Source organism: Lethenteron reissneri, chromosome 60 (genome assembly GCF_015708825.2).
Source record: "Lethenteron reissneri isolate LAM-NWPU_2019-01 chromosome 60, ASM1570882v1, whole genome shotgun sequence".
Classification (NCBI taxonomy): domain Eukaryota; kingdom Metazoa; phylum Chordata; class Hyperoartia; order Petromyzontiformes; family Petromyzontidae; genus Lethenteron; species Lethenteron reissneri.
The window spans coordinates 505791-523630 of NC_083838.1; the positions used below are offsets into that span (position 1 = coordinate 505791).

At 54.6% G+C, this 17840-nt stretch overlaps 1 protein-coding gene across 1 annotated transcript; it reads left to right on the forward strand.

Moving 5' to 3' along the window:
• Window positions 1-117: 117 nt before the first annotated feature.
• Window positions 118-17542, forward strand: MMP2 (matrix metallopeptidase 2). Its single transcript, XM_061576346.1, has 13 exons — window positions 118-592; window positions 984-1216; window positions 2361-2509; window positions 3267-3395; window positions 3688-3861; window positions 4603-4776; window positions 5957-6130; window positions 7097-7252; window positions 8292-8454; window positions 8725-8861; window positions 9333-9492; window positions 10230-10333; window positions 12715-17542. The coding sequence occupies exons 1-13, from the start codon at window positions 335-337 to the stop codon at window positions 12816-12818; spliced, it is 2115 nt and encodes a 704-aa protein (XP_061432330.1). The 5' UTR covers window positions 118-334; the 3' UTR covers window positions 12819-17542.
• The last annotated feature ends 298 nt before the right edge of the window (window positions 17543-17840 follow it).

Consider the following 17840-nt stretch of genomic DNA (forward strand, 5'->3'; position numbering starts at 1 on the left):
GGGGGGGGGGCTCGTGTGCAATTTCCTCACCGCCCGAGCTGCGCCTCCCTCTTCCACCTCCTCCTCCGGCTCCTTCGTCCCCCACCGCAAGCCAGCAGCCGACCGCTCTCCCTCCTCCCGTTTCCTGTTCCGCCAGCGAGCGCCGGGGGCTATAAGCGAGAGTCTCCCGCCGCACGCGCTGCGAGCAGCGACAGCGCGTCGCACGCTGACCCCCGAGCTCCAGGGCGCATTGTGAAACAAAGAGAGACGATTTCTTAAATCCTTGTTTTCGCTCCCCCGTTTTGCGTCTCTCGAGTTTGCTTTGTCTCAAGACCGCGCAGAGTTTCTTGTTGCGATGTCGTCCCACCGTGGGCTGGGCGTGCGACTGCTGCCGCCGCTGCTGCTGCTGCTGCTGGCGCTGCTGCTGCCGCTGGCGCCGAGTGCCCCCTTGGCCCCGGAGAGCGGCGGCGGCGGCGCGGACCCCCAGGACTACGGGCAGCCCGGAGAGCGCGACGCCGCCGGGGGGGCGGGCGACGGGGAAGACGACGCGCCCCTCGCCTCCTCCCTGCAGGAGAAGAGCGAGGAGAAAATGCGCAACCTGAGGATGGCCGTGGTGCGTTTGCCTGCCCCCCCCCCCCCACACAGTCACACCTCTCGCGTCCCATTCCCAGATCTCACTCCACTCCTCGGCTGTTCGCACCTCCTCGGTCCAATGTTAGGAAGACCACTGGAGCTGAAAACTCTTTCTTGAAAACTGCTTTATTGTGTTTAGTTTGTTTTCCTGCCCCCCTCCCGCCACCTCTGAGCACAGTTGGCTGAGTACAGTGCAAAAGAAGTCCATCATACGTACACATTCTGTGCACGCGGTCCAAAATCTCACTCTGAAAACTTTCCAGCTCCTCCACCTCTGCTTACCTCGCAGCTGCAGGATCACTGCCTCGACCACACCAAATCCTCCTCCGACCATCAACCCCGTTCCCTGTCTCTGTCTCGCACGTGCGCAGAAATACCTGAAGAACCTGGGCTACACGGAGACGCGGAACGACTCGAGCAGCATGGTGCAGCTGCCCTCCTCCATCCGCAAGATGCAGCGCTTCTTCCGCCTGGCGGAGACGGGCGAGCTGGACGCCGCCACGGTGGCCGTCATGAAGAAGCCGCGGTGCGGGGTGCCCGACGTGGCCGCCTACAACCTGTTCCCTCGCAAGGAGAAGTGGGACCAAGAGCAGCTCACCTACAGGTGGGCCGCGCACAAACCGGGCTCGGCACGGCGCAGTCGGTGGCGGCGGCGGTGGTTTCGGCACACCGGCCGTGCCGCGCTCGTGGCCTTGGTGCAGTGACACGGCCCGGCGGCGATGCCTCGGATGTTTCGCGGTTCGAATCGGAGTGGCAGCCCTGGTTATTACCGCGGGCGTAGTCACTAATGGTAGTGGTAATGACGATACTACTACGCGCCGTCTGATTCTCTCACAGAGGACGTGAAAGTTCCCATCATAGTTCTTGTTTGGGTTAGATCGCGTAAGTGTAAATGTGTCGGTACACCCACCACCACCCGACACAGCCAATTAGTAAGGTTCGTCGCGTAAACAAAACCGGTGTGTTGGAGGGTAAACCCACAACATTTACAATTCGAGTACGACGTTTATATTTTTGCAATCTTTTATATTTACAAAATCTAACCCAATTAAAACCTTTATTATGAAATAATACTGGTCGCGAAAGCCGATGTATTAAAGTTCTCCCGATGGCATTCATAATTGTTTCAGTCAATGTTAGCCACTGAGGTCATGACGGATTTCTTTTTTCATTCCTGTTAAACTAAACTATAAACTGTTGGTATTTATCAAAGTAAGGCTCACTACTGAGCAACGTAGCTCTTTATCCGAAGCGTCCTCGCTCTCACAAATGATAGCCCAACGAGACGTGGCTTATCATCATCACGTGGATATTCACAGCAGCAAAATACTCCAAACACGTGACGTTGATTCTAAATGTGGAGGGAAAAACCAGAGGACCCGGGGAAAAATGTACATAACCACGGGGAGAGAGACACGCAAACTCCATGTACACGGGCGTCAGGGTCGGGATAGAACCCACGGCCTCCTGTATACCAGGCGAGGTAGTCAACATATCACCACCGTGGCGCTTTATGCCCCTGTACTGTAAATAGTCATTTCCTCCTCGCAAAAACAGAGCAGACAATTCGGTATCATCGCGGCCAATTTTTCTTGACCGCGGACAAAACTCGTCGTGACCGAATGGCTGAATGACGACTGGGGCGGCGGCGGCGGCGGCGGCGGCGGTGGTGGTGCCATGGTGGTGCCGGCGGCGGTGGCGGCGGTGGTGGCGGTGGTGCCGCTTGACCGCGTTTGCGTGCGTGGCAGGATCCTGAACTACACGCCCGACCTGGACACGCGCCTCGTGGACGACGCGTTCGCACGCGCGCTGGCGCTGTGGAGCGCCGTGACGCCGCTCACCTTCCAGCGGCTTTACGATGGCGAGGCCGACATCATGATCATGTTCGGCCGCGGAGGTGAGACACCCCACCCACCCCCCTCCTGCTCCTCCCGCCCCGCCCCCCACTACTGCCGTCACCCCCCACTATCTCCCCCGCCCTCCACTAGTTAAGCCTAACTAAAGTAGCACCTAATCCTAACTAAGGTAGGGCCCTAACATAATAAATGTAGAAACTAACCATAACCAATGTAGAGCGTAACCCTAACCAATGTAGGGCCTAACTAACCAACGTAGCGCCTAACCCTAACCAATGCAGCACCTAACCCTAACCTTAAAATGGGTGTACGAATTATCAGGAGGCAACGAATGTTCACCGATGGGAACAAATATCCATCGGGTATCGTTTTCTCTTTTCCTCTATTGCGCTCTTTGTGTTCATGGCGGGGGTCAACAACTTTCAGGTTCACCTCCGATTAGTGCGGTTGGCTATGTACGGTGCGAAAGAAGTTCTATACGCATATATATGCACATAAGTTGAACTTCTTTTACACCGCACGTAGCTAACCGTGCTAATCGGGGGTGCGGGGGCTGGGAAGTACAATACAAAAGGCAGTTCCAAATGAACGAGTTTTCAATCTAAAAGATGTTAAAGTGCACGACTCCAGTGGCTTCCTGATAGCGGAATGAAGAATGCTCCAGACGGCCGCAGAAGCGCATCTGAAAGTGCACGATGTGGTCACCCTCTTTATATTGTGGCCAGTCAAAGGCCCCTGCGAGGATGACCGGCGTTCGCGTGATGATGCTTCACGCTCCCTGACGCGTGCGCCTCTCAGAGCACGGCGACGGCTACCCGTTTGACGGCAAGGACGGGCTGCTGGCACACGCCTTCCCTCCGCGCAGCGGCGAGGGGGGAGACTCGCACTTCGACGACGACGAGGAGTGGTCGCTCGGGGAGGGCAAAGGTAAATCAACGGCGTGGCGACTGCTCCCACACCCATGGCGCAGGCGTCGCCGCCGCCGCCGCCCAGCGGCCGGTGGCCCCCACGGCTGGGGCCACCGGGGTGGCCGCGCGCGCAGCGCCGGTGGTGGCGCGTCTCGAGCCGCTGTGCTGCACCGCACATTTTTGTGACGTCGCCACCAGTTTCGCTGCGGCTACTGCCTCCGTTGCTGCATTGGCGGTGGTGCGTGTTGTCGGCGGTGGTTGGTGGGGGTGGTGGTATTGTAACGTCGATGACGCCATCGGTGGGCGAGCAGTGATCAAGACGCGCTTCGGGAACGCCGAGGGAGCCACGTGCCACTTCCCGTTCTTCTTCGAGGGCGTGGAGTACAACGGCTGCACCGCCAAGGGCCGCAAGGACGGGATGCTGTGGTGCTCCACCACCGCCGACTACGACACCGACGCCAAGTATGGCTTCTGCCCCTCTGAAAGTGAGTGCCACGTGCCCTCTCGATCACTCGCTCACTCACTCACTTACTCACCCGCTCGCTCACCCACTCACTCACCCGCTCGCTCGATCTCCCGCTCACCCATCCTGGAGTCTCGTCGTCCCCCGTTGCCGTGGCGGTTTTTTGCGACCAGTGGCCGCCCCGGTTAATAGTGCCGGGTGTCTGGACCCCGCTGTCCGCGTCACTCGCAGTGGCCGTGAAAGATCCCCACGACGTCATTCTGAACGGAGCAGGCCACAAAAACGGCAACGCAAATCTCACAGTCGGGTAAAACCACGAAGCGACATCGCACGCCGACCGTGGAACTACCGCCACCGACAATACTCGTGCGTGAAACGTAGCACCTTCATGTTCGCCTTGCATGATGAAAATTGCACATTTACCAATGGTCCTTCAATGTTATTATGATTAACTTCACTGCTCCTCCTAACCTACCAGGTACTCTCATCTGTGTAAGCCACTTTGTACGTACGTACGTTGAACTTCTTTCGCGCCGTACGTAGCCAACCGTGCTAATCGGAGGTACAGTGGGGTGAAGTACCACAAACTAAACACAATGACGAGCAGTTCTAAGGAAACGAGATTTTGATTTAGAAAACGAGTTTTCAATTCATATATCAATGGATTGCACAACGCATTGACCAGCGCATGCTGCCCCCGCCGTGCGCGCTCCGCCCCCCCCCCCCCCCTGTTTACCCACCGTGCGGCCGCTGGCACCCCCAGGCCTCATGACGTTCGGCGGCAACGGCGGCGGCAAGCCGTGCAAGTTCCCCTTCGTGTTCCTGGGCGAGACGTACGACTCGTGCACCGCCACCGGGCGCAAGGACGGCTACCGCTGGTGCTCCACCACGGAGGACTACGACCGCGACAAGCTCTACGGCTTCTGCCCCTCTGACGGTGACGGGGGGGGCGGGGGGCAGTGGGGGGGGGGCAGTGGGGGGAGAGGGGGCATCGCCGCAGCGTCCGGCAGGAGTCGAGCCCACTCTGGGCCCTCGCTGAAACGCGGCGGTCTTTCCCGCTGGCCGGCTATTTGCCCGTGCCACTGGCGCGTTATCTAAGCCGTGCCTCAAGACTTCGTTCGCATGGCACGGTGAAGCCAGGGACGTCGTCTCCGCGGGTGTCGAGGTTGTGAAGAAGGTTCGGCAGCCTCTGCGGAGGCTCGGCGGCAATCGGCGAGAGTTGGTTGCGAATCGGCGGCGTGGGAGTCGTTTGATCGTGCGATCGACGGCCAGGCCGTGGCGATCGCTGTCGCGCTGCGGACTGTGAAGGCCGCGTCGCAGTGTGGATGGTCTTCTCGCAGCGCCGAGTGCGGAGCCAAACCGCACTACGCCGGCCTCACGAGACATCCGAGGTGCCCCCCTGCACGCTGAGGAGCTCGGATGTGCCAGTGGCCAAGGGGGGTCTAGAGGAGGTCGTGGTGGTATACAGGAGATCATTCGTTTGATCCCGACCCTGATGCCTACTGTATTTATGGAGTGTGCTTGTCTCTCACCATGTGGTCGCGTGGATTTTTCTCCGGGTCCTTTGGTTTTTCCCTCAACGTTTAGAACCAACATGCTTTCAGAGTATTTGGCTATTATATTAATGTCCACGTGATGATGATAAGCCACATCGTTGAGCTATCATTTGTGGCTAATTCGCTTCTGAAAAAGAGCTGTATAGCTCAGTGGGCCTTACCTGGCAAAGTAAAGAACTTGTAGAATTTGTAATAAATAAATTTCACTTGAGTACCAGGACTTGTACTATCTTCGCGATACAAATGTTGTTTGACCAAACTAGTCGCTGGGAAACCGCTTGCCCCGACTGACCGAGCGGTTGGGGCACTGCTGCCTCTCCGAGCCAGCAGATGCCACGGCAATTGCTCGTCCGGGATTTTCAGAATCTTTACTTCGACTTGCAGGAGGAGGAGTCGCAGATGTCCAGTGCCGGGGCGGGGCCGTGAGTTCACAACAGCAAGAGGGAAGCGTTTGTTTTCAGATTTTTTGTTTAAAGAAATAAAATAATATTCACGAGTGCGATGTCGTGCGTGGGGCGTGGGTTCGTGCCGCCCCCTGATCCCACTCGTTCCCGTCCGCAGCCATGGCGACGTCGGGCGGCAATGCGCAGGGCGCGTCGTGCGTCTTCCCCTTCGTGTTCCTGAGCGACTCGTACGACGCCTGCACGCAGAACGGCCGCAAGGACGGAAAGTCCTGGTGCGCCACCACCTCCAGCTTCGACGAGGACAAGAAGTGGGGCTTCTGTCCCGATGCTGGTGACCTCCCACAACCTCCACTCACCCCTCCCCCGTCCCCCCTCGTGGGTGAACACCACTTCGAGGCGAAATGAAATGGGCGAATAAAGATGTCCACGCTGAGGTGAACATCAGTGGCGCGCCCAGCTGAACATTTCCGAGGGGAGCAATTTGTTGGAAAAAGCGAACCAAGTCAGACGGGGCGCCACGGTGGCTATGAGATGTTGACTACCTCGCCTGGTTTGCAGGACGTCGTGGGTTCGATCTCGACCCTGACGCCTGCTGCTGTATATTTGGAGTTTGCGTGTCTCTATCTCTCATCATCATGGTGGCTATGAGATGTTGACTACCTGGCCTGGTTTGCAGGACGTCGTGGGTTCAATCTCGACCCTGCCGCCTGCTGCTGTATATTTGGAGTTTGCGTGTCTCTCTTTCTCTGCCTGTGGTCGCGTGGATTTTTCTCCGGGTCCTCCGGGTTTTTCACTTCGCATTTAGAATCGACATCACGTGTTTCAAATATTTGGCTGCTTCTATCAATTTCCAGGTGATGATAAGCCACTAACTTCGTTGAGCTATCATCGGTGATAGCCAGGTCTCTTCTGAAAAAGAGCACTCACTGGGCCTTACAACAGGGAGAGAAAGACACGCAAACTCCAAATATACAACGGGTGTCAGGGTCGGGATTAAACTCACGGAGCTGCTGTATTCCAGGTGAGGTCGTTAACATCTCGCCACCATGGGCGCTCGCACGTGTCCCCTCAGAAACAACTGGTGTGGGGGGAGGGGGGGACACCTGTGAGAGAGGTGGGACACGACCGGCAAACAAATGAAGCCCGAGTCGTCGAGTTCTTCTGCTCGCCCAGCGGAGAACTCGAGGGGACCGGCACGAGTGGTCATCCGCACGATGGGCCCGGCCGGCGAGCTCCCTGACCTGACCGTGCGCCGTGACCCCTCCCGTCCCCCCCCCCTCCCCGCCACCGTGCCCAGGCTACAGTCTCTACCTGGTGGCGGCGCACGAGTTTGGCCACGCGCTGGGCCTGGAGCACTCGCAAGAGGAGGAGGCTCTCATGTTCCCCACCTACAAGTTCACGCGCGACAACCCGCTCACCCCTGATGACATCGCCGGCATCCAGTACCTCTACGGTGGGCGGGCGGGCGGACGGGCGGGCGGATGGGCGTGTGGGAGGGAGGGTGGGAGTGCAGGTGGGTGGGTGGGAGTGCAGGTGGGTGGGTGAGTGGGTGGATAGATGGGTTTGTGGTAGGGAGGGTGCCCGTCCCTGGGGAAGGGACTGGCATTGCGCGGGGACTGCTTGCTACCCGCGTCAGGTTAGCACCTCTGATTAGCATGGTTGACTATGTACGGTGCGAAAGAAGTTCAACATACACACAACATACACGCATGCATTCCCACTTTTTGCCACTGGCACATCGAGAGGCGAGCCAGCGCGGGGCCCTGACGGTGCGGGTGGTGTTTCCACCGGCTCGTTGAGGCCGTGCCGAGCCGGAACCAAACTGTGATGCGCTGCTGCTGGTCTCTAAAAGACATTCGTGTCTGGCTCGTGGCCAAGCAGGGCCAGGGTCGAGGCTACCGACACGTTCATTTTCAGTGATTACACTGAGGACACGGCATACCCTGGTGGTCCACTGGTTAGGATTTGGCGCTCTCATCTCCGCTGCCCGGGTTCAATACCGGTCAGCGAACGAGTTTCGCACCTCTGATTAGCATGGTTGGCTATGCACGGTGCGAAAGAAGTTCAACGTACATACATACGTACATCAGGGGTCGTCTTCACTGCGTGCGACGCAGCTGGGCATGTGCAGTGGAAAAACAATGCTGGCGCCTCCTGAACAGCGCTGGGGCTGGCTCGGCACAGCTGGTTTGGATAAGAGGGCCCACGGGCATTTAGATGCTCAGTTATTCCAGATGAGCAGTGGTGTCGATGGTAATGATGTTGATAATGGTTGTTATGATAGTGGTGAAGGTGTTGGTGCTGGTGGTGTTGATTATGGTTGTTATGATAGTGGTTAAGGTGTTGATGGTGGTGGTGTTGATTATGGTTGTTATGATAGTGGGTGATGATGGTGCTGGTGATGCTGATGGTGGTGACGACGGTGATGTCGGTGGTGGTGACGCCCCCCCTCCCTCCCTCCCTCCCTCCCGTCCCTTCCCCCGTTGGTGCAGGCGAGGGGAAGGGCGGGAAGCCCTCCAAGCCCACCAAGGCCCCAGTTGCCCCACCGACTCAGGCTCCCGACACGGGGCCCAAGTACGAGGTGTGTAAGGACGTCAAGGTGAAATTCGACGCCATCGCCCAGATCAACGGGCAGGTCTACTTCTTCAAGAACAAGTGAGTACAACCCAGCGGCCAGCGCCGGTCGGGACTACGAATTGCCAAGCGTGTGTGTACCGCGTGTTGAACTTCTTTCGCACCGTACGTAGCCAACCGTGCTAATCAGAGGTGCGGGGAAGGACAAAAAACGCCGTGAAGTGGGAGGAGGAGCGGGTTTAATGAGCGATGGGAGAGCCTGTGCACGCCACACACACGCACTGCGGAGGGGGGGAACACCTTCATCACCTCCATCACCTCCTCCTCCTCGTGCGCCCGCCCCTGTTGCAGGATGCACGTGCGCGTGGCGCAGCCAGGCTCGCGGGCGGGCCGTCCCCGCTGGAACGCCGACGTGTGGGAGGGCCTCCCCGAGAGGGTTGAGGCTGCGTACGCCGAACCCAGCAGCAACCACACCGTGTTCTTCTCCGGTGAGCACCCCCCGCCCCCCCCCCCCCCCAACGCGATCGAACCGCCGCTTTGCTGCCAGGGTTAGCAAATCTCGCAGCTCTCGTCGGTTAATACTGAACTAAAACTACAAACTATTTTAATTTGCTGGTTAAGGCCCAATAAAAACCAGCGCTTTAGGGGCCAGGGCCCGACTTGGAGCGGTTTGCTTACTCCTGCGGTCACGTAACGATGTGTAAGTGATAAAACTAAACAATAAATCATTTTTTATTTGACCAGGTAAGGGCCCACTGAGCTATTGTAGCTCTTTTTCAGAACTGCCTGCTTATAACTACTGATAGCTCAATGAAAGCGGATTATCGCTTGGAGATTTTTAGCGGCCAAATACTCCAAACGTGTGACGATTATTTGCACCGCGGCCGGATAGCTGCGAAGCTGTGCTCACCCATGTCTCCCCGCCCTCACCCCCCTCTCAACTCGTCCTCACCCACCAGGCACCAAGTATTGGGCGTACGCGGGCGGCAAGCTGCTGCCGGGCTACCCCAAGAGCTTGACGCGACTGGGCCTGCCCGCGGAGCTGACGGGCCTGGATGCGGCGTTCTACTGGTCCCACAACAAGAAGACGTACCTCTTCGCTGGGGACAAGTACTGGAGGTATGAGCACCGAGATGATGACGACGATGAACCGTGCCAACGCGCCGTGTGCCGAGCGACGCGTTGGAATGAGGTGGCGCGTGGCTCATAGCAATTTTTGAAAATAAAACTAAACTTTTTTTTTAACCACATGAGGTCCACTGAGCTGTACAGATTTTTGTTCACAAGCGACCTGGCCATCGCACATTGAGAGCTCAACGGAGTGGATTAGTCGCGTGGAAGTTTATAGCAGCGGCCAAATGCTCTTAACGCGTGACGTTGTTTCTAAATGTAGAGGGAAAAACAGGAGGACCCGGAGAAAAATCCACGCAACCACGGGGAGAGAGAACATGAAAACATGCAAACTCCATGTACAGGCATCGGGGTCGGGATCAAACCCACGACCTGCTGTATTTTACAATTAATTGGAATTCATCTGTTAGATCGGGCCTATATATTACATTTTGGACGATCCAATCGTTATTTTCTGAGACGATTTTGGAAAATCAGAAGTAATGTCACTGATATTTTAGTGACGTCATGTCCGGTTTTTCCCCCACCCCCACACCACCAGAAATCGCACCACAATGTACAGTATTAGTACGTGGCGTGTAAATGATGCAAAATATTGCAATCGCAGAATCTGGACAAAATACCAGAAATGCTCCCGGAAAGTCCAACGATATGAATCACAAAAACAAGATTCCAGCGGTGGGAGAGTCACGTGTTCATGTGTGGGGGGACGTTGTTGTGCTCAGATACAACGAGCACAAGAAGAAGATGGATGCCGACTACCCCAAGCTGATCGGCGACTACTGGAACGGCGTGCCGGACAGCGTCGACGCCACCTTGGCACACGGCGGTGAGTCCCGACGGCGGGATGCCAGGACGGCCACTTTCGGGGTCACTGGGGGTCACTCGGGGTCACTCGGGGTCACCCTCTGGTCAATCGGAGTCGCTCAGGGTCACTCGAGTTATTCCACGTCATTCGGAGTCACTCGGGCTCATGTGAACTATTCCGGGTCATTCAGTGTCACTTGGATTATTCAGGGGAAATTCAAAGTCACTCAAGGTCATTCGGGGTCACTCATAGTCAACTGGGCCACTGTATATGAGTCTACGTGAGTCTATGGGTCTCTTTGTGAGTCTATGGGTCTCTATGTGAGTCTGTCGGTTTCTTTGTGAGTCTGTGGGTTTCTATATGTCTGAGTCTCATGGATCGCTAAGCTTGCGGGTCTCTGTGAGTTTGCAGGTCGGTATCTATGTCAATGGGTCTGAGTCAGTGCTTCTTCACGTGAGTCAAAATATCTCTACGTGAGAAAAGCACTGATGATGAAGATATTATTATTATTATTTACTCCTATTTTTATTTTACCAGGCAAGGCCCACTGAGCTGTATAACTCTTTTTCAGAAACAACCTGGTCACAAATTATGTATATCAGAAAAATACTCTCAATGTGTGACGTTGATTCTAAATGTGGAGGAAAAAACTGGAGAAAAATCCACGCAACCATGGGGAGAACGTGCAAACTCCAAATACACAGCAGCAGGCGTCAGGGTTGGGATCGAATTTACGACCTCCTGTACACCAGACGAGGCAGTCAACATCTCCTAGCCACCACGGCACATTGAGCTGTTACCGTGCCAGCAGGTTGCAGTTTCTCATTGAATCCACCTGCACACGTCACCGCCCGAGATTGGAACACCCGAGGCACGGACTCTGTTCAAGTTCAAGTTCATTTATTAGGTATAGCCCTGTGAGCCATTCAGCTCTTGAATCGGGTGCAACCGCAACAAACAAAAAACAAAAACATGAACAAAAAACATCTTAAAGTGAATATGTGACTAAGTGCAAACAGAAAATCCAAGAAAAGACAGCAAAAATATTGCAGAAAAAACACCGTAAACCAACGCTGTGTGCAAAAATCTCAGTGGGATGCAAGTCAAACAACAACAACCACAAGACAGCTTAAATTAAGGCCATCAGTCTAACTCTGTACTACAACAAACAAACATGGCTAAACCAATACACTTTTCGAAATCACCAAAATAAAGCCATGAAAGCAATGAAAAAGCAATCATAGGAACTGTGACGGAATTTTCACAATAAATGGCATAAACAACATGTACTACCAAAACCCTGCAGCCATAGCTGGCTGCATGAGTCACTCCACAACAGCAGGAGCATCAATCGGAGTATTGTAATTTTTCAATGCACCTTTAAGATCAGCACACTAAATCAAAACACAGGTCATACTTTGTAGCGATCATCCGGATCGAAACATTTTATTTTAGGTCACTGAATAGCACTGGCAGCTAGGGGTGTACAACTCCTCTAGAGCAGTTTTGAGTGAAGATCTCATAGGTAGTGACTCAAGTTTCAATTTATTTGCAACAGCATTCCAGACCCTGGGGGCATCAATAGCAAAGGCCCTTCCTCCAGTATATGTACGGCAATAGGGAATATGAAGCTGGTAAATGAGTGTAGACCTTAGGTCAAATTTGTTCTTTGAAACAGAGAGGAGATCCAGCAGGTAATCTGCAGATTTTTTTGTAAGCACATCATGAGTAAATAAGATCTGGTGCACAAGCCGTCGAACATTCAGAGATGTTAAGTTTGACCCAATGTAGAGATCACAGTGGTGAGTCCTATATGGGCAGTTCAATGCAAATCTTAAGGCCGAGTGATACATTGAGTCAAGCTTCTTCCACCGGGGGAGGATCTTGAGGAGGGCGAGCGAGCGTTTTGGATACCGATCCGGGTTTGGATGGGGGGCCTGTGGAGCGAGCAGGGCGATGGAGCCTCGTTCAGCGAGCACGTACGAGGAGCAGCCTGGCTGCGGCGTTTTGGAATAGTCCGGAACCGCGGGGTTATTTTGCTGCCATGGATCTCCACGTGGTGATGATAATGATAAGCCACTTCGTTGAGCTGTCATTTGTGGCCAGGTCGCTTCTGAAAAAAAATGCTAATGGCTCAGTGGGTCTTACCTGGTTAGAAAAATATACAAATATAAAACTAAAGTTTTTTTCACAAGTGATTTGTTTACCTTTCCTATACTTTGCACTCCTGCCGTGTCTTTGAGTTGTGTTTGTTGTTGTCACGTTCTGACCTGCCCCGACTGGACATCTGAGAAAGAGCTTCATAGCTCATCGGATTCCTCCTGCAGTGTAAATACAAATTCTGATAATGCTGGGGACTGTGACCCCTTTGCCCCCCCCCCCCCTCCCTGCCTCCCCTGCAGGTGCCGTCTACTTCTTCAAGGACTTCTACTACCAGAAGTACATGGACCGCAACCTGAGGCTGAGCAAGGTCGGGGTCTGCCTCAAGGACTGGCTGGGATGTTGATGAGCCCAGCGAGAGGCGGGTCCTTTCCGCCGGCTCTCGTGCCCTTGCAGCGCTGCGGGGGCCCCTTCCGTGGGTGCCTCTGTGGGTCCTTGTGACGTCTATGGGGTCCTTGTGACATCTGTGGGGGTCCGTGTGACATCTGCACGCCGCTTGACTACCACCCTCCCGACTGCTCTGCGTGCGTGTCAGGTGCTGCCTGCGCTACCACTGACAGCCGTGCCTCATTGTCGAGAGGCTCTTATGCGCCCCTCTTCCGGGACACTGCTGTGTTGTACAATACAATATGAGATAAAAGCTAAACTATTTTTTTTAATTTTACCAAGGAAGCCCCACTGAGCTATGTAGCTCTTTTTTTCCCCGAAGTGTCCTGGCCACCAATGACAAATACTCTAAATGTGTGGTGATGTTGATTCTAAATGTGGGGGGAAAACCGGAGAATCCGGAGACAAATCCACACCACCACGGGGAGAGAGCGAGAGAGACCTGCAAACTCCAAATATACAGCAGGCGTCAAGGGTGGGAATCGAACCCACGAGCCTCCTGCATGCCAGGCGAGGTATTTAACATCTAGGAAAGCCTCACTTGAGTTTCAAGGACTCGTTTACCAGCCGGGTTCCTGCCGAGTCTCGCCGTAGGGGCCAATGTTGTCGCGTGGTTTTTTCTTTCCCCAAAGCGTGCGGCCTCTTTCAAACCCGCGACGCCGCGTCCTCGCGGACCGACGATGTCGTTACCACGCGCATCGCGTCGCGGTGGACGATCGACGCCCCCCGTGACGTGAGCGGCGCGTAAGTGTTTAATGAGGTTTACACGCCCGCAGGATTAACCGGCTTTCTAAAGAAAGGACTTTCAATCTGGATGATTTAAACGTGCATGACTCCCAGTGGCTTCCTTATATCAGAAGAGCGTTCCAGACGGCCGCATCGTCAGAATCACCACCATCATCAACGCCAACATCCCCCACTTCCTCATGCAGGTACCTCCTCAACATGACCATCAACATGACCACCGCCATCACCACCATCATGTATGTATGTTGAACTTCTATCGCACCGTACGTAGCCAACCGCGCTAATCGGAGCTGCGCGGGGGAAGGACAACAAACACTAAACACACTTAAAACGATGGTGGCGGGCACGAACCGCAAACCTCCGCAACAAGTCGGTGGAACCGCGCCTCCACCGCTCGGGCGGGAAGTCACAGGGGAGGGGGCAGAACGTGGGGACCTGCACCTGGCACCCGGCGCTCCTCTCTCGCTGCTGTGAAGCAATGCCCTCCGCAGTGCCAACTGAAGCAAGGCCCCCCAACCCACTCTCGTTAATTCTCGCAGCCCGCATGCTGCTGCTGCTGCTTGCACTCGCCCGCGATGCCTTGGCCTGCTTCGAGCCTCGCTCACCCCCCCTGCTCCTCCTCGTCACCCCTCTCATTATCCCTGTCAGCATCCTCATCGCCGTCACCAAGCACTCGACCACCCACCACCAACAACAAGAACACATCTCTCCCGATGGCCTTGTCATTGTTGTGGAATATGGTCAAACAACCCCCGTGGGGAGAGCCTCATACTGCACCTGCCATTAGCATGCTTGGCTACGTACGGTGTGAAAGAAGTTCAACACACACGCCTACATCAACGCAACGACTGACGTACAGAACATCGTCGACTTGTTAGGGCGACTGCTGTTGGCGAGCGCCTATTAAGGCCGACGGAGCATGCAAGGATTGTCGTGTGGCCAGCAGCCGTGCCCGGCAGCCTTTGTCTCTCCCGTGCTGATGTTGAAGCACCGCAACAGTCCACAACGACACCAACGCGACCAGCATCGTCGTGGTCGCCATCATCGTCGTCGTTGTCTAGGCAGCGGCTGGATTGGAAGTGATTTCCCACAACTCCCATTAGGATGGCTTGGCTAGGGAAGAGGTGCAAGGCCTGCACAACATCAAGTTGTTTTCATTTTCTTTTCCACGGCCGACCTCTCGACCCCTTACGTCTTCTTCCCTTCCGTTTGGCCCCAACTCGACGGGTGAAGCTTTGGGGTTGTTTGTCGTCTCTCCGAGTTCACGCGAACATCCCGTGGAGGTTTGTTTGGTCTTCTTGCCCGTTCTTGCTCCTTACCCTCCCCTCTGCTGTCCCCTCCTCTCTGCTCCCACGACGACGACGACGAATTCTTTCAAAATAAACAGCGGCCGTGGCTGCCTGGCTGGCGCAACGCGCGAATCTGACTCGTTCCAAAAGCTGAAAATAATAATAATGACCATGATGATGCATAACGAGCACATTAAAGTCAGAATTTCCTCGAAACCGTCGATAATTATGATTACTATGAAATGGCTTTTTAGGTCCCGTAGGAGGATAAACAGTGCCCTTGGAGATGTCAACACCCACAGGCAGCTGAGCTTTCAGAGGTGCTGGGCGGAGCAGGGCTGCTGCTGCTGCTGCCCAGCGTGTGTTGTTGTTGTTGTTGAATCTGCGTTCACCACACGTGTGCGGCTAAAGCGAAACACCGTCGCGTTTATTAGCGCTGTGACTGCGACGCTTTTTAGATTCATCTTCTTGGTTCTTTCGGTAAAGTCACGTAGAATGGAAATAATAAAATAATAAAAAGAAAACAATAAAATAATTCTCACGACGTTTCGGCCACAACGCAAGTAGCCGTCCTCAGGTGGAGAACAGGTCTGTCGAGGAGACAGTCATTCAGAATTATGTTATTATGTTTTTATTTTTATTATTTTATTATTTCCATTCTACGTGACTTTACCGAAAGAACCAAGAAGATGAATCCCTGAAGTCACGAAAGCTTTAAATCGAGCCTTTCAGATTGTCATGTTTTCTTCTTCGTGCATCAGGAGCTACAATAGGGGGGGGCAGGAGCGGGGGGGCTGCATCCACTGTGGGTAAGCGAAACCCCCTAAAAGATCACAAATGTGTGCGCTAAGCCAGGGTTCTTCATCGCAAGGGCCGCGGGTGACTGTCGGCCCCTGGTGGCCTTTCGTGCGGCCCGCGACAATACACACAATGAACAATACACACAATGAACAATACACACAATGAACAATACACACAATGAACAATACACACAATGAACAATACACACAATGAACAATACACACAATGAACAATACACACAATGAACAATACACACAATGACGCAAGGAGTGAAAACACTCCCCCTAAATAATAATCGTCGCGCTGTCAAAACCCCCCACTGGTTTGAAATGTGTGGCGGCCCTCACACTGACGATGTCTCATCGGCGTAAAGTGCCCTCCTCCCCCATGCCTCTGCAAACGAAGTGTAAGCACCGGGCGCGAGGCGGACACCCGCCGTGACGTTTGGACAAACCCGCCGTGACGTTTGGACAAACCCGCCGTGACGTTTGGACAAACCCGCCGTGACGCTCTGGCGCCTCGTGCGCTCCTGGCTGCGGCACGGGGACGCGAATGGCGGCGGTCGCGCCGAGACTTTAATGCGATTCTAAAAACGAATAGACACAAAAAAAACCCTCGGAGGTCAACGGCCGCCGGTAACGGCGGTGTGATGCGTGGCCTCACAAGGAGGAACGTTCTAAAGGGCAACTGTTTGTAGGACGATGGGCCCTTTCGTTTGTGCGCGCTATGAAGAAGGGCCATGGCCCGAAACGTCACCTATTTTTATATATATATTTTTTTCCTTTCAAGGCCAACGAGCGGCTCTATCCACGGACGCGTGGGGTTGTTTTGGTTTTTGTCGTTTGCGCGCCACGTGGGCGGCCGTCAATTGAATTCTCTCCCACCAGGGAGTGTTCGTAGTCCTACCCCCCCCTACCACCCCCCACCACCACCCCCCTACCACCCCCACCACCACCCCCCTACCACCCCCCCACTTATTTGTGGCCCCGGAGCAACCGATATTTGCTCTGGTTTAGGGGGTACAAAAAAAAGAAATTGGCTACATTTGGTGAGGACGAAAGTTAGGCCCAAAACAACACGGAGAGTGAAACAACACGGGGAGCGTGCCACCGACGGACCCCGCCCCCCGCCGTTGGTGAAAGTGTCACCGCTCAAGGCTTTCTCCGTTTGCGCGATGGAAGAGTCAGAATTTGTTTAAAGCAAAACGTGAAAAAAGGGCTGTACAGATATTTTGTAGAGTGAGCCACAATGTTCCCGAACATTGATGTTGGGGAACTAATCTTGATTCAACGCGAGTGAACATTCGGGAGATGACACACACACGGGGGGGAGGGGGTGACGCTGTGGGCAGTGCAGGACCTCCCATTGTTGCACTGCACTCCTATATTCCCACGGTCCCTGTTCCCTGCCTACACCGACCTCCACTGACGAGCGAGGTGAAGTATGGTCAAATAACCCCCCCCCCGACCCGCCCGGTGTGGGTGGGGCCCATCCCAAGCGGCGCATGTCAGTGCTGTACGCGTGCACGCATGTCAGCCGGTCAAGGCGCAGCCCTGCAAGTGCTCTCTCTCGCCACTGCTGGCGGATGGGCCTCCCATGCGCGCGAGCTCCAGAGGGTACTCGGCCTCTACTCTTCTGCGCTGACCACGCGTGCTGGGAGAGGGGGGGGGAGTCATCCAGCAGTGGATTGACTAAAGGGGCGCTCCCATAGAAGCAGTGGTTACACTCAGCCGCGCTCTGCCTTGCCACGGAAACCTCTTCCCCCCCTCCCTCTCCCCCTCCCCTCCTTGTCCCGATTCGTTCCGGAGTTTTTTTTTTATATTTCTGCTCGTTAAGCCCGGCTTGCTGGTTAAAAACAAATAAAAACCAAACTATTGGAACACAACGCGTCTGTCCGCTCGCTCGCTCGCTCCTCGACGGGAATGAAACTATGTTGTAACACGACTTTGGTTCCTGGGTACTAAGTGTTGTTTTCTAATTGCTTATGCCTCAAAAGTACAGAAAATTGGCGATTATTAGCCACTAACTTTGCTTTTGTGACCAGGACTTTATGTGAACGAATGACACATGCACACCAAGTTTTCTCTTTGAAAATAGGAACATTTCTAAATATGACTGTCCTGGTCACAAAAGCAAAGTTTGTG

Excerpts from the sequence above, each read along its gene's own strand:
- MMP2 (XM_061576346.1), top strand. The coding sequence starts at position 335 with ATGTCGTCCCACCGTGGGCTGGGCGTGCGACTGCTGCCGCCGCTGCTG. Across the intron at positions 3,396-3,687 it reads GTCGCTCGGGGAGGGCAAAG|TGATCAAGACGCGCTTCGGG; the intron begins GTAAATCAACGG and ends GTGGGCGAGCAG. Across the intron at positions 9,493-10,229 it reads GCTGGGGACAAGTACTGGAG|ATACAACGAGCACAAGAAGA; the intron begins GTATGAGCACCG and ends TGTTGTGCTCAG.